Consider the following 25,165-nt stretch of genomic DNA (forward strand, 5'->3'; position numbering starts at 1 on the left):
GGTCAGCCAAGTGGTCCAAGACTGAACACCTGGTTAGGGGCAGGGCAGAGCTTGAATTATACCATGTTTCCTTAACCCAGGACAGTTTTTAAATCAATTTCAGCACACATTCTTGCCTAGACCAACCAGTAAGTGAAAGCAACAAATACTCTTTGAGCTTCTCTAGATGCTTTTATATACATTTCTAATAATCAATAATTTTCTGATATAGTTATTACCCTCATGTTTAAAATCATGGAGGAAAAAAAAAGCTTGGAAAGGTTATCTGCCCAAAATCACCCCTCAAGAAGGGAGGGAACTGAGATTTCAACTCCAGAGCCTACATTTGAGAAACAGGACTATGTGGGAGAAGGAGAGGGTGGGATGATATAAGGGACTAGTGTTGAAACATATATTACCATATGTAAAATAGATGACCAGTGCAGGGCACTCAAAGCTGTTGCTCCGGGACAACCCAGAGGGATCGGGTGGGAAGGGAGTTGGGAGAGGGGTTCAGGATGAGTGGATACATGTACACCCGTGGCTGAGTCATGTCAATGTATGGCAAAAACCACCAATATTGTAAAGTAATTAGCCTCCAACTAAAATAAATAAACTAATTAAAAAAAAATAAAATCATAAACAAAAAAAAGAAACAGCAATGACTTTGATATGCCAAGTATCAGAGCTACAGCTAGTATATACATGAACCCAAAACCTATATTCCAGGATCTCTAGATGCCTTTTGTGATAACAGCCACATAGAACATGCAGTGGATCCCCCTTACAACACTAAATGATAATACGTCTTCCAGTGACTTTTTCTTCAGACTTCATATTTTGCGATCTAGAACACTATCTTCTAAATATTTTGTATTTCCATGGGATTTTCCAGGCAAGAGTACTAGAGTGGGGTGCCACTGCCTTCTCCTATGACTTATCAGATCTCCTTAAAACACTGTAAAGACATGAATTCTGAAAGATTTCACCAAACTGATGTATTATATTCCAGGGTTATTTATTTGAAATTTGGGCTTCCATATTTGAAAGACAAATTTATCAAGAGTCACTATGAAGTCAGTCAGAAAGAGAAAGATAAATATATATTAACACATATGTATAGAATCTAGAAAGATAGTACTGATAATCCTATTTGCAGGGTATCAGAGGAGACATAGACATAAAGAACAGAATTTTGGACATAGTGGGGGAAGGAGAGGGTGGGATGATTTGAAAGAATAGCCATGAGACATATACATTACCATGTGTAAAACAAATCAGATCAGTCGCTCAGTCGTGTCCGACTCTTTGCGACCCCATGAATCGCAACACTCCAGGCCTCCCTGTCCATCACCAACTCCCGGAGTTCACTGAGACTCACGTTTGTCGAGTCAGTGATGCCATCCAGCCATCTCATCCTCTGTCGTCCCCTTCTCCTCTTGCCCCCAATCCCTCCCAGCATCAGAGTCTTGTCCAATGAGTCAACTCTTCCCATGAGGTGGCCAAAGTACTGGAATTTCAGCTTTAGCATCAGTCCTTCCAAAGAAATCCCAGGGCTGATCTCCTTCAGAATGGACTGGTTGGATCTCCTTGCAGTCCAAGGGACTCTCAACAGTCTTCTCCAACACCACAGTTCAAAAGCATCAATTCTTCAGTGCTCAGCCTTCTTCAAAGTCCAACTCTCACATCCATACATGACCACAGGAAAAACCATAGCCTTGACTAGATGAACCTTTGTTGCCAAAGTAATGTCTCTGCTTTTGAATATGCTATCTAGGTTGGTCATAACTTTCCTTCCAAGGAGTAAGCGTCTTTTAATTTCATGGCTGCCATGAAGTGGCGGGACCAGATGCCATGATCTTCGTTTTCTGAATGTTGAGCTTTAAGCCAACTTTTTCACTCTCCACTTTCACTTTCATCAAGAGGCTTTTGAGTTCCTCTTCACTTTCTGCCATAAGGGTGGTATCATCTGCATATCTGAGGTTATTGATATTTCTCCCGGCAATCTTGATTCCAGTCCAGCGTTTCTCATGATGTACTCTGCATATAAGTTAAATAAACAGGGTGACAATATACAGCCTTGATGAACTCCTTTTCCTATTTGGAACCAGTCTGTTGCTCCATGTCCAGTTCTAACTGTTGCTTCCTGACCTGCATACAAATTTCTCAAGAGGCAGATCAGGTGGTCTGGTATTCCCATCTCTTTCAGAATTTTCCACAGTTTATTGGGATCCACACAGTCAAAGGCTTTGGCATAGTCAATAAAGCAGAAATAGATGCTTTCTGGAACTCTCTTGCTTTTTCTATGATCCAGTAGATGTTGGCAATTTGATCTCTGGTTCCTCTGCCTTTTCTAAAACCAGCTTGAACATCAGGAAGTTCATGGTTCACATATTGCTGAAGCCTGGCTTGGAGAATTTTGAGCATTACTTTACTAGCGTGTGAGATGAGTGCAATTGTGTGGTAGTTTGAGCATTCTTTGGCATTGCCTTTCTTTGGGATTGGAATGAAAACTGACCTTTTCCAGTCCTGTGGCCACTGCTGAGTTTTCCAAATTTGCTGGCATATTGAGTGCAGCACTTTCACAGCATCATCTTTCAGGATTTGGAATAGCTCAACTGGAATTCCATCACCTCCACTAGCTTTGTTCGTAGTGATGCTTTCTAAGGCCCACTTGACTTCACATTCCAGGATGTCTGGCTCAAGGTCAGTGATCACACCATCGTGATTATCTGGGTCGTGAAGATCTTTTTTGTACAGTTCTTCTGTGTATTCTTGCCATCTCTTCTTAATATCTTCTGCTTCTGTTAGGTCTATACCATTTCTGTCCTTTATTGAGCTCATCTTTGCATGAAATGTTCCTTTGGTATCTCTGATTTTAGTCAGCGGGAATTTGCTGTATGATGCAGGGAACCCAAAGCCAGTGCTGTGACAATCTAGAGCTGTGGGATAGGGAGAGAGGCAGGAAGGGGGATCAAGGAGGAGGGGACATATGTATAGCTAAGGCTGATTTATGTTGATGTATGGAAGAAACCATCACAACATTGTAAAGTAATTATCCTCTAATTAAAATTTTAAAAAAGGAGTTACTCACTAAAAGCATATGTATTGTTATCTAAAAGTTTTAGGTCACTTGTGATAGTAGGCGGCATAGCTGTGGGGGACGAGAGATGCACCAATGGAATTCACTTGCTTGTTCGTGGCCAGGTCTAAAGTTTGGCCTTGATCATTTCTCACCGGAGGGTATTCTCATTTGCTATGAGTGATAGCATGCTTGTTAGTCAACAATCTGAAAGACCGTAATAGGCAGGGCAGCCAGGGCCGAACACATGGAGAGTCCCACGTGTCCCGGCTGTTCTCTGAACAGAGTGGTGGATGGAGACAGAGTGTGCATGGCAAACAGACAGATGGAGGAACCCAGTCAGTGCCAGAACCAGAGTCATAAATCTGCCAGTGTGAGAGGTGGCTTCCAACATGGGCTGGTGGCCTGGCAGGGAAGCAGAATCTCGCCCGCCTCTTTCCCCAGAATCAGGCCTGTATGAGATTATAGGACCCAGTGGATGGAGAAACAGTACACTATGTGTGATCAGTGAAATGAACATCCTCGCAGCTCATTCACGGGATCTGAGAGCTGGATTGTTCCATCAGCAACCTCTACGTCCATCACAGTCTGAACTGAAAATCAGGACTGTTGTCCTACCTTTAACTTATAAAATGACCCCCTTCCTCTCTTTCTTCCTTCCTTCCTTCCTTTACATAAACAGTATTGCTTAATATACTCAAAGTATTATATCAGTAACTATATAAGTTAGCATATATTCTAGTTCTGATTTTTTTTCTATTTCATACCTTAACTCTGATTTGAATATTGTTGACCAATAGTATCAATTCATATACTGCTTATCCCTGCTGACACAAGAGTCTTAGGACATTTTACTTATGGATTATTTGAGCTCCATACCCTTTTACATGGCAAGTTTTGTTTGGTGTACCTTGGAGTGATTTTGTTTAGATTTGTGTGTATGTGCATGCCTGTGTACACATATATGTGCATTTTTTTAAAAAAACAATATGTTATGTGTAGATTTTCACTCACATTTTCTTGCTATTTTGTCTCGTGTGAGTGTGTGCACTCAATCACTCAGTCATGTCCAACTCTTTGTGACCCCATGGACTGTAGCCAGTAGGCTCCTCTGTTCATGGAATTTTCCCAACAGGAATACTGGAGTGAGTTTTGCCATTTCCTCCTCCAGGGGATCTTCCCAACCCAAGGATCGAACCTGAGTCTCCTGCATTGGCAGGTGGGTTCTCCACCACTGAACCTCCTGGGAAGCTCCAGATGTCAGGATAGAGATCTGTATAATATGTTGTGGGAACAATGATAAGACAGGGTCTCCCTTTTCCTGAGGGGACCTGGCAAAGGTTTGGGGAGAGTCATGACATTTCCACTGAGTCTGGAAGGATCAATACTAAAAATTATTTTTCCTTCCTTATAGTCTCCCTCATTAAACCTGTATTCCAAAACACCTTCATTAATCTGATATGCTTAATTCATTTAACACTGAATAACAGCTATGTGCCTTACACTGGGCTAGGCCCTAGGGATATAACCAGAATAAGATAAGCAGGACATCCTATAACAAGGAATAACAATGATAGTGTGTACTCATTTGTGATAGGAATAGAAAGGAAAACATGAGGTAAGAGATTCATATACAACAAGAATGCTTAAGCTAGGCTCTGGGAGTAGAGAATGCACCCTCAAGGAAATGCTGTGTCATTACCCAACCATGCATGAATTTATCCCCATCTGTTCGCTGAGATAAAGAACAGAATGCAGTGCCATCATTCCAGTGGGGACAAACAAAGCCTTGTGGCACCTCATTTTGAGAGAGACAAGTCTAACGAGAAGAAAAGGGAAAGCTGAGTTCTTAAAGCTATTCAAATATTTTTACCAGAAGGAGCATTAATGCATTAATTCCAAAGGATGTCACAAAATATTCCTAGACATATGCAGACAGCACCTGCCAAGGTGATCCATGCTGTCCCACCGTTTGCCTGTCTGACCCTGAACTCAGTCTATTCCTGCCAACTTTTCATCCCATTCTGACTTGGCCATAGTTCTACTTCTACTACACCAATCTATCTTGTACTTTAATATCATCTAAGGTTTTCAGTGTTTAAAGCATATTGCATTTGTTTTGTTATCTGTGTCATCAATATTAAACACAAATTCAACAAGTATTTTATTGGATCACTACTGAGTAAAAGTGTAGCATTTAAGAGAAAGGCCTCTACAGACAGGTTTCCTGGCAAATTATTTCACCCCTCCATGCCTCAGGTGTCTTATTTGTACAATAGGATAACAGTGTCTACTTGCTTCAGACACTGTGTGGCCAAATCCCTGAGACTGTTGAGTTTCTCTCTAGATGAAGGGGGAAACATCTGTTTCAGAGGATTCCAGCTTTACTATTCTATCACTTAACTTCCACCATTCATGTGCCATTCATTATGTTGGCATTTTTATCCATCTAAATAGATATTCTATAATTAGAGGAGGAATATAAGGCATAGAAAGTCTTAAAATATTGATGAAGTTTATCTAAAACCACAAGCACATGCATAGCAAAAGTGTGACAGTCAACTAATTTAGAGTAGGAGAATATCACTCAGGCAAACATGCTCAAATAAGATTTTTCACGTAAATAATGGTAGTATTGCCACATAGTTCAGTTCAGTCGCTCAGTTGTGTCCGACTCTTTGCAACCCCATGGACTGAAGCATGCCAGGCCACCCTGTCCATCACCAACTCCTGGGGTGTATTCAAATTCATGTCCATTGAGTTGGTGATGCCATCCAACCATCTCATCCTCTGTCATCCCCTTCTCCTCCTGCCTTCAGTCTTTCCCAGCATCAGGGCCTTTTCCAATGAGTCAGCTCTTTGCATCAGGTGGCCAAAGTATTGGAGTTTCAGCTTCAACATCAATCCTTCCAATGAATATTCAGTACTGCTTTTCTTTAGGATGGACTGGTTGGATCTCCTTGCAGTCCAAGGGACTCTCAAGAGTCTTCTACAACACCACAGTTCAAAAGCATCACGCTCAGCTTTCATTATAGTCCAACTCTCACATCCATACATGACTACTGGAAAAACCATAGCCTTGACTAGACAGACCTTTGCTGGCAAAGTAATGTCTCTGCTTTTTAATATGCTGTCTAGGTTGATCATAACTTTTCTTCCATGGAGTAAGTGTCTTTTAATTTCATGGCAGCAGTCACCATCTGCAGTGATTTTGGAGCCCCAAAAAATAAAGTTTGTTTTATATTTTAAAATAACTGTTTCCACTGTTATTGCCACATAATGAAATAACAATTTATTGTGATGTGTGCATATAATGCCCTGCTGGGCACATTGGCTATCCCAGTCACTCCTCATCACTGTAATACACACATTCAATTTAAAATATTCAAGACCAGCTTGAGTGAGCTTGTTCATTGATTCTCTTATTTATTATTTCAACTTATGTTTTATATGACCTTAGAATTTAATATTATATCTGAAATCTACCTGAAATTATCAATTATTGCTTTCTCTAATTCTTTTAGAGAGTTGACTGCAAACTGCTATTTAACTCTCCATCTCTCCAACATAGTTTTTTAATACAATTGTGACGCCTCAGAAGTTTTCAGTTTTTTTAAGCCACTGGTCTATCAGAAAGCTCTCCAACTTGATAATTCTTTAACATTCCTTCTCCAGATTTTTATTGGTGAGATATCCATGTATTTCATAAAGTCAACCAGAGAATCTCTGATTGCCCAGGAGAAAACAATTCTGACTGGAGAATGCTGTTACCTGAACCCCTTACTCCGAAGGATCATAAGATTCATAGGTGAGTACAAGGGCATGTTGTATAAGCCCTCACATATAGGTAAAACTTACTAAAGATGAACATACTTGATAAAATAACCTAAGCTATGGAAGCACCAACTTTAAAAGCAAGGGTTGTTTTAGAGTTTTTCTAGGAAGTACAGAAATTGTGCCTGACCATGGTGCCAACTCACATACTTACTAAAGTGTTTAACAAAAAATTTCAACTTTTTTCCTACACTATATCTGAGATTCCCTCAGGACATATATTTTATTATTGACTGGATATTGCCATATACCCTTTAGCTGAGTCAGGCAAGGGGGTGGGCCATCAGGGAACACCAATAAAATGAACTTAGAAATAATCAAATGTCCTGAAAAAAAAAGTTTACTACCTAGTAATTCTGTTATACAGGGAATTTTTAAAAGTATGGGAAATCACATCCATCAGGTTCTTGAAAATCATACCTTTCCAAAGTTGGAAAACAAAGAGTTTTACTAGTGTTTATGACAAAGAATAATTAAGACACTTTCTATAGTCCTCCTTCTAGGACTTTTATAAAAATCCTGAGGGGATATGGATAATGATCACAGATATAGGAATGAATGTGTATATGGGTAAATGTGGGAATATAGATCTCACAGAGTTCCTACACAGTGAGTACTCAGTAAATAATTATTAGTGTTCTAATGAGATCCTGCAAATTATGTACTGGCCAGGTACTTGTGGGAGAGAAGATAAAACTCTGAACATATCAACATGGTATTAACACAAGTCATGACACCATTTAGAACATAGAGAACTGACAGCTGAGAAAGTGAGGTCCAGAAGACACATGCTCTCGACTCCTTTGATTATTCTTAATCCTTTTCTTCCTAATGAAGAAACGGTTGAATTTCCTCAAGTCATGAGCAAAGGATCACAGCACAACCAAATGTGCGGTAAATTCATGCACCCCAACGTTCACTGCAGCACTGTTTATTAATATGATAGCCAAGACATGAAAACAACCTAAATGTCCATCAGCAGAGCAATGGATAAAGACATGTGGTACATATATACACGATGGAATATTACTCGGCCATTAAAAAGAGTGACATAATGCCAGCAACATGGATGGGCCTAGAGATTATCATAAGAAGCCAGAAAGAGAAAGACAAATACCATGTGATATCACTTACAAATGGAATCTGAAACACAACACAAATGAAATACATATGAAACAAAAATAGACGTACAGATATAGAAAACAGACTTGTGGTTGCCAAGGTGGGGAGGGTGGAGGGAAAGACTAGGAGTCTGGAATCAGCAGATGCAAACTATTCTATATAGGATGGATAAACAACAAGGTCCTGCTGTATAGCACAGGGAACTACAATATATTCAACATCCCGTGATAAACCATAATGGAAAAGAATATGAAAAGAATGTATATATGTGTATAACTGAGTCACTTTGCTATCCAGCAGAAATTCAACAATAGTATAAATCAACTATACCTTAATAAAAGTTAAAAACTATATGCAGTAACTTCCAACATTGGCATGGGAGTGAGGGAAGTAATAGAGTGGGAGGCCTAAGAAAACCTAAGTTAAAAGAAGCAACCCTTAACATTCAAATCGTCTTCGGCATTTACTGGTATTTGCAGAATCCCCTGTGGGAATCTGCAGCAGGCTCACTGGGTTTACCCTGATCCATATGATGTCATCACTATCTATTATTCATTCCAAACAATAGTGTCTTTCAAAGACATTCAGAATTTGGTCACTTGTTACCAGAGTGACTTCAAGAAAAAAAGAGGAGAGGAAAGAATATTTATTATACAGAACACTGGACTAGACACTTTATAATTTCCTTGATCCACCCAACACCCTTTAAGGTAGATTATAGTTCTAACTGTGCAAAGAAGCTGATATAAAATGGGATAAAGTCACTGTTCCCAAGGACTGTGAGTGTGTGTGTGTAAGGCTAATAATACCTGTATTGTGAGCATGAAAAATACTATGATGAAGAGCTTGATACCCAGTTTTTAATAGATGATGGTAATCATTTACTTTTAACTTTTCATCGCATGATTTTGCTTCCCATGGGTTCAGTTACTCACCATCGGCCATGGTCCAAAAAGGCTCCAGAAATAATTCCTAAGTTTTAAATCACTCTCCATTCTGAGTATGCTGAAATCTTGCTCCATCCTGCTCTGTCATGAACCTTCCCTCTGTCCAAAAGGTCCCACCTGGCTGTCAGTCACTTGGCGGCCCTCTGGTTATCACATTGACTATCATTATATCGCAGGGCTATGTTCAGGTAACCCTTACTGTACTTAATAATGGCCTCAAAGTGCAAGAGTAGTGATGCTGGCAATTTGGATATGCCAAAGAGAAGCCATAAAGTACTTTAAGTGAAAAGGTAAAGGTTCTCAATAAGAACAAGAATCATATGCTGAGGTTGAACCATAAGAACAGATCCTTTGTTTGTGAAATTATGAAGGAAAAAGGAGTATATGCTAGTTCTGCTGTCACATCTCAAATTGCAAAAGTTACGGCCACTGTATGTGGCAAATACTTAGTTAAGACAGAAAAGGCATTACATGTGTACAGTAAGATATTCTGAGAAAGAGAGACTATATTCACCTTTGATTACTGTAAATGTTGTTACAATTGTTCTATTTTGTTATTAGTTGTTGTTAATATCTTAGTGTACCTAATTTATAAATTAAACTTTATTCTAGGTATGTTGTGTATCAGAAAAACATAGGATTTGGTATGATCCATGCTTTCAGGCATCTACTGGGGGTCTTGGAATATATCCCCGTGAATAAGGGGGACTACTGCAATTTGTGATCCCTTAGAGAGGAGGGACTGTATCTTTCTTGCTTTGTATCAATAGCATATTGTAAAATGCCTTCCATAATTTTTCTGGAGGGGTAAAGAGCAAAACTAACCTGTGTTAAATCACAGATTTACCTAAAATTGCTTTCATAAATACTGATTCTTAAATATTCATTTGCCACCTGTTTAACTTTTTACCTCTCTTAGCTTAGTTCTGGAAAATTAAGGTACATAAATAAGGCAATTTCTAAGAGAAATTCAAAAGTCTATTCTGACTTTTCATATAGGAGAGGGAGGGGTTTATCTTGAGATGGGTAACTTTGTCATAGTATCTGTGGATTTTTTTTAATAAGAGAAAAAAAGCATACTACTTGAAATGAAGATCCTTTAAATGGAGATGTTTCCTTTTAAAAAATTAAAGTATAATAAGGTATTACCCAAAATGTATTAGAAATATTATTGTAAATCACTTAACAGTCTTTTTTTCTAGCCCAACAGCCTGCAAAATGTATACTATGCAATTGATATTAGAAAATGATAACGATTCCTGTAAGCTGAAATGGCATGACTTTGCTCTTGCAGTTTATATAATTATTCTAGAACCTATACAAATAGTGTTTCCTAACAAGTACAATCAGTTTCACATTGAGAAAATGGACAATGAACTAGCAAAATATTTTTAAACAAAATAATGCTTTATTCTATCACAGATGAGAAAAAAACTCGGGCTTCTAGTACATTTCTAGTGAGAGTAAGTTGATATACCCTTTCTGCACAGCAGTTTGACAGTATATTTCAATAGCCTTAAAATAATCAACCTTTTAAACTCTAAAGTCTATTTTAAATAATCTGTCCTAAGGAAATAATTGGAAATGTAAATCAATTTTTACAAACTAAAATCATTTTTTCATAATATAAATTAAAAATATCCAAAATATAACTTTTAAAAATAGTGCTACCATAAGGTACAATCTCAGAAAATGGTATTTTTAAACCAATTTTTAATGAAAGGGGAAAATTCATGATATAATGCCATGTGGAAAAAGTCAAGACACTAGGAACCTATGATTATTCTGAAATAAAAAGGATGCAACATGACATGTATGTATCAGTCTCGAAGAATGGCAAGTCCTTTAATAGTGTTTGCTGTTGAAAGAAGAGCTAAAAGTAGCACCTTGGCTCTCAGATTCCCTGTCTTCTCTAGACTGTGATTGGGACTTGAACAGACAGCCCCTCACCCCACCCTACAGATCCAAATTAAATTTTAAGTGAGAAAATGGCAATGGCCAAGTCAAAGGAAAAACATTCAAATTAAGCCATCTTGTCCTCTAGACAAATGCTAACTGTGTTGACCTTGACAGAAAGGATTGAATTCCTCTGATTCCCAAATCCTGCAATAACTTTTTTCCAGGGTCCTCATTATAAGCAAGATGAAACACCCTCACAGACATAGAAAACTTGTGGTTACCAAAGAGGAAATGTCTGCGAGTAACAGATACATACCACTATGCATAAAGTCAACCACAAGGATTTACTGTATAGCACAGGGAACTATATTCAATATCTTATAATAACCTATAACGGAAAAGAACCTGAAAATATATTATGTAACTGAAACACATTGCTGTACACCTAAAACTAATGCAATATGATAAATCTACTATACTTCAACAAACAAAAAGAAGTCTCCCAGGCTTTAGCTGTAAACCCTCATAGTTAACTTCTGTGAAAGTGAACTCGCTCAGTCGTGTCCGACTCTTTGCGGGTCGACCCCATGGACTGTAGCCCACCAAGCCCCTCCGTTCTTGGGATTCTCTAGGCAAGAGTACTGGAGTGGGTTGCCATTTCCTTCTCCAGGGGATCTTCCCAACCCAGGGATCAAACCCAGGTCTCCTGCAATGTAGGCAGACGCTTTACCCTCTGAGCCACCAGGGAAGCCCAACTTATGTACTCATTTCCAAACTGCTATATAGTTTCTCACACTGTGTTACATGACGTGGGAAGGGAGAAAAGGAATTGGCTGAACAAATTTGACCAACCTTTTATCAAAGCAAATGTTGTCCAATTAGTAACACATATTTAGGCTTTTCCCTTTCATGTTTTACTCTCCATTGCTTTCCCTTCCTATACCAGTTTTTTTGGTATGCATTCAACTAAACAACAATACACAGGCTTAAGTTCTAAGATGATATAAACCTCTACATTCTTTTTTCAGAAACAAAAACAAAGTAAGGAAGTCATATTTAAATTCTTTTCATTCACAAATATTCTTTAATAAGCATATCTTGTAAATATTATTAAATAATAGTTGTTTAAAACTGAAAAGTATGGGTTAAAAAATATTAGAATTTGATGAGGGTTTTTGATTTGCCTTCTTGAATAACTTTATTTTGGGTTAAAGAAAAAACTGATCCAAATATACCAAGATTAGATTGTCTGCTGCTGCTAAGTCGTTTCAGTTGTGTCCGACTCTGTGCGACCCCATAGACGGCAGCCCACCAGGTTCCTCCGTCCCTGGGATTCTCCAGGCAAGAACACTGGAGCGTGTTGCCATTTCCTTCTCCAATGCATGAAAGTGAAAAATGAAAGTGAAGTTGCTCAGTCATGTCTGACTCTTAGCGACCCCATGGACTGTAGCCCGCCAGGCTCCTCCATCCATTCTCCAGGCAAGAGTACTGGAGTGGGGTGCCATTGCCTTCTCCATTAGATTGTTTACTAGCACCTAAAATAGACTGTCATTCAGAAGCTATTTATTATGGGCTTTTCATTTGGAATTACACGGTTGCTCTGTTATTACTTCTAATAAAACTTGAATTAAATACCAAGCAAGTCTTAGACCATTTATTTAGGTCAGGTCTAAGGATTAGGTCAGAGAAGGCAATGGCACCCCACTCCAGTACTCTTGCCTGGAAAATCCCATGGACGGAGGAGCCTGGTGGGCTGCAGTCCATGGGGTCGCTAAGAGTCAGACACAACTGAGCAACTTCACTTTCACTTTTGACTTTTATGCATTGGAGAAGGAAATGGCAACCCACTTCAATGTTCTTGCCTGGAGAATCCCAGGGACGGGGGAGCCTGGTGGGCTGCCGTCTATGGGGTCGCACAGAGTCGGACACGACTGAAGTGACTTAGCAGCAGCAGCAAGGATTAGGTAGCCATGAACAGACTGGAAAGTATCACAGTAAACAGTTAATTCATGTAACACTAATTAATTGCCATAAATTAAGTGTGATCTAAATGAAGCATGAATATTTTAAATGCAGCCTCAAAGGTCACAGTGTTTTATGGTTGTAAGAATTGATACCCTGAGACAAGCTTAATGTCAGCCTTTTTGAGAACTAGAAAATCATTCTCAATTTAGAAATTCATTTAGATCTACTTTACCTGCAAGGAAACTCCATTTGATTCCATCAGTCCATTTTTACTTGCATTCAGTGTTTATAATTATAAACAGGGGACTGATCATATGTTTAACCTTCAACAATTGTTGGCATCTACCATATGCTAAACACTGATTAAGGTGTTGAGAACATATTAGTGAACTGAATAGAGATTTATTTGTTCTCATTGAATTTAAATTCTAATGGGGGAAGCCAGGCATTAAACTAAGTATATCATAGTATTTGTGTTATGGGGGGAAATAATGTAGAAAAAGGAAATAGGGGGGTTGCAAAGGCAAATATGCAATTTTAAGTGGGAAGGAAGAGGCTGCCCTCCAGTGAGAATTGTCTAGAGTTGGCAGTGACTTCATAGCAGGACAATGACCATTCCGGGAAACTAGGTGCCCAGTGAACTAGCCCAGCTCCATGTGTTGACCATGGAAGTTGACCTTGGCTGGAGAGTTTGAAGGAGAGTGTCAGTACCCAGGCACCCAACTTTAGTTCTGAGTCCAGAGTAGACCCTAAAACAAACATGTCAAAGACAAGGTAGGGCATGGGCCTATAAGTAGATGGAGATATTTCTATAACTCAGCAACAAGAACCAGATTTGAACCCAGGTATATACCTGAGGAGGCGAAAGCCAGGATGGATCTTAGGAAATAAGTGGAACCTCAGTTTCTGGACCCCGTGAACATCCAGACCACCAGACTTTGAGACAAAGATGTTTGATGCTTCCCTCTAGGGACCAGGACTGACTCTGTAGGCAGGAGAGGGAGGCACGCTGAGGTTGAGAGCCTTGGTTGACGTCAGAGGCATAACCAGGGATCAAGCACTGCTCACGTCTCAAGAAGGTGTGATGAGGCTGCTTTTGGCTGCTCAGTCTAGTCCTCCTTGAATGTCAATCCTCACTGAACCAGAGCATTACAGACCTCAACAAGACTCCTGACCCAGAATTCTACAAGTTACTCTAATTATCGAGAGGAAAGTTATTTAGTCATGAGACTCAAGTGACCCTTTTCCAAAGACCCTTCCCAGCACCAGTGTTTAGAGAGTGGACTCAAATAAAAAGACTAACTGAGTGGCTTAGTGCTAACTAGAAGGACTATGTAAAAATTAACACTTAAGAGCTGACTAAAAGAACTAAGGATTGCTGCTTTCTCTAGCACTTTGCAGATTAACCTGTGCAAATTCATGGCACTTCAGTGAACTCATTGGCTGTAAAGCAGAGCTTCTCTTCCTCAGCACTACTGACATCCTGAGCCTGTTCTTTTCTGTACAGGAGGAGAGGACATCCTACATTGTAGAGTGTAGGATGCATAGGAGCGCCCCTGGCCTCTAACCAGATGCCAGTAGCACCCCCTCTCCCACGAGTGACAATCAAAAATGTTTCCAAACATTACAAAATGTCCCCTGGGGACAGGAACACCCTCAGTCAAAATCCACTGCTATAACAAGTATTTCAAAGACTTTTTAAAAGAGTTTTATGAATATTTATGTTATATAAGATCACACACACCAAAATCAAGCACAGTGAGGTGCAGAAATACTGTCTGAATATCAGAAATGAATCCCAGGGCTTCCCTGGTGGCTCTGAGGTAAAAGAGTTTGCCTGCCAATGCAGGAGACACAGGTTCAATCCCTGAACTGGGAAGATCCCACATGCTGCAGGGCAACTAAGCTCCCATGCCACAACTGTGAGCCTGGGAGCTACAACTACTGAGCCCATGTGCCACAACTACTGCAGCCTGCAATAATAGAGCCTGTGTTCCACAACGAGAGAAGCCACCTCGATAAGTAGCTTGCCCACTGCGACTAGAGAGTAGCCCCCACTTGCCGCAACTAGAGGAAAGTCCTTGCAGCAAAGAAGACCCAGCACAGCCAAAGAAAGAAAGAAAGGACCCCCAACAACTGATAAAGGGGAGTTTCAAAGTTTTCTATGATTAAAAAATAATAACAAAATTTGCAAAATATGCAAATATCAAATCACATTGTATACCTGAAACTAATACAATGCTACATGTCACTTGCCCCTTAATTTTAAAAAGTGCATGTTTTGGAAATAATTTAAATTATTACATTAAAACATAATAACAGTGAATGGGAAATGCTGATGCAGAGAGCAGCAGTACCAGATCAGGATGGCTCGTCACCAATAGGGCTGGCAGCTGCCTGCTGATGGAACTTGAGGCTGGGTCAGGTGGTGGGAATGGGAGTGGATTCAGATCAACAGCTTTGGCTTTAGAAACTTATAAATATGAATCAGAAAGAACAAATTTTGAAGGCTGGAAGCCCTCCAGGATTTGGTCTCCTGTGTTTAGGTTCCTTGATAGGTAAAGAATCTAAAATCTTCCCTCTCCACCTTTAGTTTGTATCTAGGTGTACTTTCTAGCACATCATGCAAAATGCTGGGCTGGATGAATCACAAGCTGGAAATCAAGACTGCCTGCCAGGAGAAATATCAACACCTTAGATATGCAGATGATACCACTCTAATGGCAGAAAGTGAAGAGGAACTAAAGAGCCTCTTGATGAAGGTGAAAAAGCTGGCTTAAAACTCAACATTCAAAAAACTAAGATCATGGCACTCACTCCGATCACTTCATGGTAAATAGATGGGAAAAAGAGGAAACAGTGAAGATTTTATTTTCTTGGGCTCCAAAATCACTGCAGACATAAAATTAAAGATGCTTCCTCCTTGGAAAGAAAGCTAGGACAAACCTAGACAGTGTATTAAAAAGCAGAGACATTACTTTGCCACTGGTCTGTGTCAGTTCAGTTCAGTCGCTCAGTCGTGTCCGACTCTTCCTGACCCCATGAATCGCAGCACCCCAGGCCTCCCTGTCCATCACCAACTCCCGGAGTTCACTCAGACTCACGTCCATCGAGTCAGTGATGGCATCCAGCCATCTCATCCTGTCGTCCCCTTCTCTTCCTGCCCCCAATCCCTCCCAGCATCAGAGTCTTGTCCAATGAGTCAACTCTTTGCATGAAGTGGCCAAAGTACTGGAGTTTCAGCTTCAGCATCATTCCCTCCAAAGAAATCCTAGGGCTGATTTCTTTCAGAATGGACTGGTTGGATCTCCTTGCAGTCCAAGGGACTCTCAAGAGTCTTCTCCAACACCACAGTTCAAAAGCATCAATTCTTCCGTGCTCAGCTTTCTTCACAGTCCAACTCTCACATCCATACATGACCACAGGAAAAACCATAGCCTTGACTAGATGGACCTTTGTTGCCAAAGTAATGTCTCTGCTTTTGAATATGCTATCTAGGTTGGTCATAACTTTCCTTTCAAGGAGTAAGCGTCTTTTAATTTCATGGCTGCAGTCACCATCTGTAGTGATTTTGGAGCCCAGAAAAATAAAGTCTGACACTGTTTCCCCATCTATTTCCCATGAAGTGATGGGACTGGATGCCATGATCTTCGTTTTCTGAATGTCGAGCTTTAAGCCAACTTTTTCACTCTCCACTTTCACTTTCATCAAGAGGCTCTTTAGTTCCTCTTCACTTTCTGCCATAAGGGTGGTGTCATCTGCATATCTGAGGTTATTGATATTTCTCCCGGCAATCTTGATCCCAGCTTGTGTTTCTTCCAGTCCAGCGTTTCTCATGATGTACTCTGCATATAAGTTAAATAAACAGGGTGACAATATACAGCCTTGATGAACTCCTTTTCCTATTTGGAACCAGTCTGTTGTTCCATGTCCAGTTCTAACTGTTGCTTCCTGACCTGCATACAAATTTCTCAAGAGGCAGGTCAGGTGGCCTGGTATTCCCATCTCTTTCAGAATTTTCCACAGTTTATTGTGATCCACACAGTCAAAGGCTTTGGCATAGTCAATAAAACAGAAATAGATGCTTTTCTGGAACTCTCTTGCTTTTTCCATGATCCAGCAGATGTTGGCAATTTGATCTCTGGTTCCTCTGCCTTTTCTAAAACTAGCTTGAACATCAGAAAGTTCACAGTTCACATATTGCTGAAGCCTGGCTTGGAGAATTTTGAGCATTACTTTACTAGCGTGTGAGATGAGTACAATTGTGCGGTAGTTTGAGCATTTTTTGGCATTGCCTTTCTTTGGGACTGCAATGAAAACTGACCTTTTCCAGTCCTGTGGCCACTGCTGAGTTTTCCAAATTTGCTGGCATATTGAGAGCAGCACTTTCACAGCATCATCTTTCAGGATTTGAAATAGCTCAACTGGAATTCCATCACCTCCACTAGCTTTGTTCATAGTGATACTTTCTAACGCTTACTTGACTTCACATTCCAGGATGTCTGGCTCTAGATGAGTGATCACACCATCATGATTATCTGAGCTGTGAAGATATTTTTTGTAGCATATTAAAAAGTAGAGACATCACTTTGCTGACAAAGGTCCATATAGTCAAAGCTATGGTTTTTCCAGTAGTCATGTATGGATGTGAGTTGGACCATAAAGACGACTGAGTGCCAAAGAACTGATGCTTTTGAATTGTGCTGGAGAAGACTCTTGAGAGTCCTTCAGACTGGAAGGAGCTCAAACAAGTCGATCCTAAAGGAAATCAACCCTGAATATTCATTGGAAGGACTGTTGCTGAAGTTCTAATACTTTGGCCACCTGAGGTGAAGAGCCAGGGGTGGGCAAAGGATGAAATGATTAGGTAGTGTCACCAACTCAATGGACATGAATCTGAGCAAACTCCAGGAGATAGTGGAGGACAGAGAAGCCTGGCGTACTACAGTCCATGGGGTTGCAGAGTCGGGACCACTGAGCGACTGAGCACACAGCACGCACACAACAGGAGTGAGAGAGGAAGCAGATCCTGAGAGAGAAAGCCCCGAGGAGCTGTCCTGCATGAAGAGGAGTAAAGTCCCTCTTGTTGAGATAGAGCCATCTTACCAAGAAGTTGTACAACTTTGGAAACTTCCCTGACAGTGCAGTGGTTAAGACCGCACACTTCCCGTGCAGAGAGCACAGGTTTGATCCCTGGTTGGGTAACTAAGATCCCACACGACATGTGGCATGGCCAAAAGTAGACTTTTTAAAAAAATCATACAACTTTATACTTTGGAGGAGCAGAAGTCTGTTTGTTTGTTCCTTCATTTATAAAAACATTTGGGAGGTTTTCTGGTTGATAACTCTTCCTCTTCCTTTACCATGATATGTAGTTATAGTAATGACAGAATGTTGTTTAAACACCACTAGCTCCTCATAATGTAAAGGTGTTTTATTAATACAAAGAATGAATAACAGAGTCAAATATATGTTTGAGTTTGTTAGAATTAATGTCCTTATCTCTTTCTTCTGTCTTAAAATAACTTTATAATCAACTTATTTGAAATATCCCTCAGTTATAAAAACAAAAGTCACTAATATATAAATCTCACAATGTACAAAATGTTTTTACAACTATTTTATGTGATTTTTCAATAATAACCCAGTGATTTAGGACTATTTAAAACATCTAAATAAATAAAACCTCTTATACAGATAAAGTAACTGACGTTCAGATTACTTGATTTACATAAAATTTATTCTTTTGATTAAAACAATGACATCAAGACAAGTAGACTGCTGTCAGCTTTTGTGTTTCTGTGACTTATATAGGAAAGAAACCCCAGAATCTTTGTTTTGTGAACCCCTGAAATTAACTATCTAAGGAACTGACGGATTCAGTCCTGTGAGAAACTTCCTTTCAAAACACAATATTTGGTGCGTGTAAATCAGTTTGCACTGATGGTGCGCGTTATACCAGAAACAAAGTCAGATTCATTGCTAAAGTGATGAGAAAAGTGCCTCGTTCAGTGATGACATGTCTTAGGTATTCTGTCATCTTCTTGTTGGAAAATTGTTGGCTAAAAAATAGAGGAATTCTTTTTCTGAGTTGACAAGGCAAACATTTCATTGGGGAAATGCTCTAAATCCTGGCCCTTAGTGCATGCGTGAGAACTAAAGTCCTTTTTTTCACAGCTTAATGCCTATCTATATATGTATATATATTTTTAAGTACATAAAAATATAAGCTTAGAGGGTAGTGAATAAGAGTTTGGATCTAGAGCCATAAGTATTTAGTGTCTAATCCCAGCTCTTCTATTCCCATCACATGGACTTCCCTGGTGGCTCAGGGGTAAAGAATTGGCCTGCCAGTGCAGGAGACATGGGTTTGATCCTTGGTCTGGGAAGATCCCCTGGAGAAGGAAATGGCAACCTCCTCCAGTATTCTTGCCTGGGAAATCCCTTGGACAGAGGAGCCTGGCAGGCTATAGTCCATAGGATTGCAAAAGTGTCAGACACAACTTAGAGACTAAAAACAAACCCAGCTCTTCTACTTACTAGCTGTGTGAACTTGGTCAAATTAGTTGACCTCTCTGTGCCTCACTTTCCCCATCTGTAAAATGGAGATAATAGTGTCTATCTCAAAGAGTTGTGGTGGAATAATATTTCCAAGCACTTAGATTAATACCGAGCATATTCTAAGCACCATGTATTAGCTACCTGTTACCATCACTACCTAGTATCCATGGCAGTCTTATTTAAACATCTGTCTCATCAGCTCAGTACACCTTGCAAGGAAATGAGATGAACATGGTAACTGCAGATAAAATATCTTCATTCGGAATTTTCCAGTTTGAATAAAACATATTAAGGAGAAGAAAACATTTCACTGTCTCTCCTTTTTCTAAAGACATCATTGTTTCCCTAAGGAATGGTCTTCACAGCTGGATGACTTTCTCCACTGAGATTTTCCACTAGGGATCTCCACATGGCAACAGGAGAAGCAAAAAGAAACTATGTTCATTTCTTTGTATCTTATATTCCATTTGCAATGGTGCTTTGATGAAAGATGCAATCTAGAATGAAGACCCAATGATTGCATCAGAATATATTTTGAGGAAAGTTGAACATAAGAATTCCTTAGAGGTCCCCTTTCCACTGTCAAAAATGGCACTGATGACCCCATTCCTCTTGCTTGTACCTGTGTGTAGGATAAGATTGCCATCAATTTTCCCACTAAAATAAAGGCCAAGAATTGATTCGAGAGTGTGTTTCCTTGTTTTTTTTGAACATCATAGTGGGAAAACTACCACAAAAGATTCACAAAGCTGGTTAACTTCTGAAAGTGAGAAAATGTTCAAGCAGTCTTAATCTCAAACAGTATGGTGCGTGTGTGTGCTAAGTCGCTTCAGTCGTGTCCAACTCTTTGGGACCATGTGGAATGCAACCTGCCCAGCTCCTCTGTCCATGGGGATTCTCCAGGCAAGATACTGGACTTAGTTGCCATGCCCTCCTCCAGGGGATCTTCCCAACCCAGGGACTGAACCCATGTCTCTTACATCTCCTGCATTGGCAGACAGGTTCTTTACCACTAACATCTCTTGAGAAGCCCTTTCATTACCTTGATTTGCTAGCACAGACAGAAGAGCGATTCTCTTTTAGAAATGTTTAATAAAAGGTTGAGAACATACACTGAGGAAAAACTAAGATCCCCTCACCTTTTCAGAGAGTAGTATTACCACTCCAACCCAGACAACTTGTTTTTGTCTTTTCCACTATCCTTTCAAAATTCTGTGTTAGTTTCTCCACATGAAAAACATGTAGGAGCCATGCTTTCATGTGTGCACGTGTTAATGTTTAAACTGACCATCGCACCTTCTCAGAATCAGAATGGGGCAATGTGTCTCAAAGATGCTCATGTCTATGTAAAACTGCCCAAGTGCATCATGACTTCCAGATTTCTTGTGCTTCATAAACATCCACAGGAAGAAATCTCTCCTGCATATGTAGTGTGGATCTTCATACTCCAAATTAAGGATATTTTCTCATTCTTGCTGTATTGAAAAGGGAGAGTGATTTGATTTCCAAATTATGATTTACAAGGTTTCTGACTTCTGAGATGCTTAGAAAGACCCAGTTTTCAATTCTAAGCAGCTAGCAGTCTACTGGATTTTGTGGCATTTATTAAAAAGAGAAATGATCCCTACCTCTTACATGCTAAGTGGTTTGATCTCAACCCCATGTTCAACAGAGTCAGGGATGTGGGACCCAACAGAAGTTAGGCAATTTGGACAAGTTTCTATGCTCTTTTACTGTCTTCTCCTGTCAGTCTTCTCTGAAATCTCTTCTGCAGTTGATTCATTGATTCCACAAATGTCTATCAAGTGTTCACTGTGTGCCAGCTTTGGTGCTAGGTACTTGGATACAGAATTGAGCAAAAAACAGATGTGTTCTCTGCTTTTTACAGCGTGCATATTCTACAGTTCTAATGGGAGAGATGGACATTATTGAATAATCACATATAAGAGGTACAAAAAAAGAAGTATAATGGTATAATACTAGTCTAAAATAGTATTTTTACTCACTCACTTAGGGTCCATTAATTTACAACAGAGAGGCAAGAATATACAATGGAGAAAAGACACTCTTCAATAAGTGGTACTGGGAAAGCTGTACAGCTACATGTAAAAGAATGAAATTAGAACATTCTCTAATACCACACACAAAAATAAACTCAAAATGGATTAAAGTCCTAAATGTAACACCAGATACTATAAAACTCCTATAGGAAACATAGGCAGAACATTTTTGATATACATTGCAGCAATACCTGTCTGGATAGAGGAAAACAAAAAACAGAAATGAACAAATGGTACCTAATAAACTTAAAAGCTTTTGCAGAGCAAAAGAAACCATAAACAAAATAAAAAGACAACCCACAGGTTGGGAGAAAATATTTGAAAATTAAGCAACTGACAAGGTATTAATCTCCAAAATATACAAACAGCTCATGTGGCTCTGTCAAAAAATAAATAAAAAAAAAGTGGGCAAAGGGCTTCCCTGGTGGCTCAGTGGTAAGGAATCTGCCTGCCAATGCAGGAGACATGGGTTTGATCCCTGGTCTGGGAAGATCCCACATGCCATGAACCCGTGCACCACAACTATTAAGCCTGTGTTCTAGAGCCCGGGAGCCACAGCTACCTAAGCTCTCATGCCCTGGAATCTATGCTCCACAATAAAAGAAGCCACCTCAATGAGAAGCCTGACCACCGCAATTGGAAACCAGCCTTTGCTTTCCGCAGCCTAGAGAAAAGCTTCGGAGAAGGCAATGGCACCCCACTCCAGTACTTTTGCCTGGAAAATCCCATGGGCAGAGGAGCCTGGTGGGCTGCAGTCCATGGGGTCACAAAGAGTCGGACACGACCGAGTGACTTGACTTTCACTTTTCACTTTCACACGTTGGAGAAGGAAATGGCAACCCACTCCAGTGTTCTTGCCTGGAGAATCCCAGGGACAGAGGAGCCTGGTTGGCTGCCGTCTATGGGGCCGCACAGAGTCGGACACGACTGAAGCGACTTAGCAGAGAAAAGCTTATGTAGCAGCGAAGACCCAGCACAGCCAAAAAAATTTTTTAACTACTAATTTTTAAAAATTTAAATGTTTTTTAATGGGCAAAGATCAAAGTAGATATTTCTCCAAAGAAGACACACAGAGGGCCAAAAGCACATGATAAGATGCTCAACATCACTAATTATCAGAGAAACACAAATCAAAACTACAGTGAGGTATTGTCGCACATCAGTCAGAATAGCCATCATCAAAAAGTCTACAAACAGTAAATGCTGGAGATGGTGTGGAGAAAAGGAAATAGTATGGAATTTTCTTAAAAATCTGAAAATAGAGTTGCCATATAATCCAACAATCTCACTCCTAGGCATATATCCAGAGAAAAATATAATTCAAAATGATATATGCACCCCAGTGTTCACAGTAGCAATATTCAAAATAACCAAGACACATGTGCTCAGTTACTCAGTTGTGTCTGAATCTTTGCAACCCCATGGATTGTAGCCCACCAGACTCCTTTGTCCATGGCATATTTTCAAGCAAGAATACTGAAGTGGGTTGCCATTTCCTACTCAAAGACATGGAAGCAATCTAAATGTCCATCAATCGATGAAAGGTGTGGTACATATACACAATGGAATATTACTCAGCCATAAAAAAGAATGAAATAATGCCATTTGCAGCAACATGAATGGATGTAGAGATATTATGCTAAATGAAGTAAGCTAGATAAAACAAATATCATATAATATCATATGTGAAATTTAAAAAGAAAAAATGATACAAATGAACTATTTACAAAACAGAAACAAACTCACATACTTACAAAATAAATTTATGGTTACCAAATGGGAACAGGAGAGCTAAATTAGGAGTTTGAGATTAACATATGCACACTACTATACATAAAGCAGATAACCAACAAGGTTCTACTGTATAGCACAAGGAACTATACTGTGTATTTTGTAATAACTTGTAAGGGAAAAGAATCTGAAAATATATATGTATAACTGAATCACTTTGCTGTACACTTAAAATATAACATTGTAAATAAAGTGTACTTCAAAAAAACTTTATAAACCCAAAAAATATGCTTTATATATGGCAGTTGTGAATTTGAGTAACTCAAATATGCCAACATTTCATAGTTCTTGTTTTTTTTTTTTTTTTAACTGAGATACAATTCACATACCACAAAAGTTACCCTTTAAAGTGTTCAGTTTGGTAGTTTTTAGTGTATTCACAAAGTTGTACAACTACCAGCACTGTTTAATTCTAGGAATTTTCTTTATCCCTCCCAAAACACCAATACCTGTTAGCAGTCACCCACTGTTTTTCCCTTCTCCCCAGACCCTGAGGTTCACTATTCTATTCTCTGTCTGTGGATTTGCCTATTTTAGGCATTTCATATGAACTGATCATACAAGGTAAAAAAAATAAGAGTAGCATTTTCCCCAAGACCCCATGTGATATGTGATTATTTCTCCCTCTTCAGTCTTAGGTGGGGCAAGATCTATACATTCTGTTTTCCTCAACAGAAAGAACAGAATGACTTGCTCTCGGTCCAGTCTCCAGAGCTTAAGCCTGAGAGCAGGTTGGCATGCACAGCACTGAGTCCAATTCCAAATTAGCAGGTTTCCACCTGGAGTTCCTCAGCTCCACTGAACTGGCATCTCCTCCTACCCCCAGTGCCATGACAATGCCGTGCACGCAAAGCTGTGGCACCCAGCGCATGCTGCTGTCTACAGCATGCAGGTCTAAACCTCTCAGAAGCAAGATGCCAGCACCAGGGCCCCGCCACTGCCCGCCTAGCTGTTGTCCCAGAGCATGACTCTAAAACACATTTAGCAGAAAAGGGGGAAAAGGAACTCGTCCCTGGCAAAGTCACAGAGCAGAACTCATCCAGTGGAGTGACAGCATCCATGTTTTCTGAGCAGTCTAAATCCTGCATCTCTGAGTAGGGGGCAGACAAGAGAGAAAAGAAATCTCCCTCGGTTTTCTCCCATGATGGATCTTCAGAGAGAAGCTCGGGCTTTTCATGAGGTAAAACTGTGTGTGTGTGCACATGTGAGAAAGGGAGAGAGACAGAAATCCTCACTGATTATCCCTTTGAGTTGGCACTCTGAACGTCCATCTTTTTTCACTGTCATCATGTATATTTTAGTTGAGAAGTGTTCAGTTAGAGTCTGTCAGCAAAGTGCCATTTTAAACTGGAAAATTGCACACTTGCAATTTAATATAGAATAATTGGCCTTCGGTTCAGAGGCTCCACCTCTGGTCACAGGTTCTTTGTGGCTAAAAGGAGATATTCCTTCCTTTGCTCACCCCATCAGCCCCTGCTAATTATTACTCTGTGGTCTGGGTCTAGGCTTCCTAATGAAGGCCTCCTGTGTGTCTTTCTCAGCAGCGAGCAGTCTGGTTTCTTTATTTTGACCAGTTCTTTGTTTGGGAGACAAAAAGACATCCTGATAGGAGCCCTGTTAGCATTCGCCAGCACACCAGTTACCTGCGGCTGAGAAGACCTTTGTCATGTGTGTTTCCTGCTTACGTCACTGCTTCCCCTACGACCTTCTCAGTTGAGTAAAAGGATGGAACCCTGAACTGAGCCCATGACAAGAAGCGGGTCACAGAGTTTCACCTCTGTGTCCTCATTTACCAGTGACCAAAGATCCTCATTTGTCCAAAGAATCCAGGTAAAGCCCTGAGAGGGAGGAAAAAGGATTTTTAACACTTTCATCTTCCTCTTTCTTCATCCTTTGACTTGCCTGATAGGTGTCGGATTCTTTTA

At 39.9% G+C, this 25,165-nt stretch overlaps 1 protein-coding gene across 2 annotated transcripts in view; it reads left to right on the plus strand.

Annotated features, from left to right (window-relative positions):
* The window catches only part of PLPPR1 (phospholipid phosphatase related 1), a 307,644-nt gene that overhangs the window by 263,916 nt on the left and 18,563 nt on the right, over window positions 1-25,165 (plus strand). For both annotated transcript variants that reach the window (XM_019966652.2, XM_019966650.2), the window contains exon 4: window positions 6,737-6,869. In XM_019966652.2, the coding sequence (XP_019822211.1) occupies window positions 6,737-6,869 (133 nt within the window). The remainder of the gene's footprint in view (window positions 1-6,736; window positions 6,870-25,165) is intronic.

The sequence above is a fragment of the Bos indicus genome, chromosome 8 (genome assembly GCF_029378745.1).
Source record: "Bos indicus isolate NIAB-ARS_2022 breed Sahiwal x Tharparkar chromosome 8, NIAB-ARS_B.indTharparkar_mat_pri_1.0, whole genome shotgun sequence".
In the NCBI taxonomy this organism is placed as follows: Eukaryota; Metazoa; Chordata; class Mammalia; order Artiodactyla; family Bovidae; genus Bos; species Bos indicus.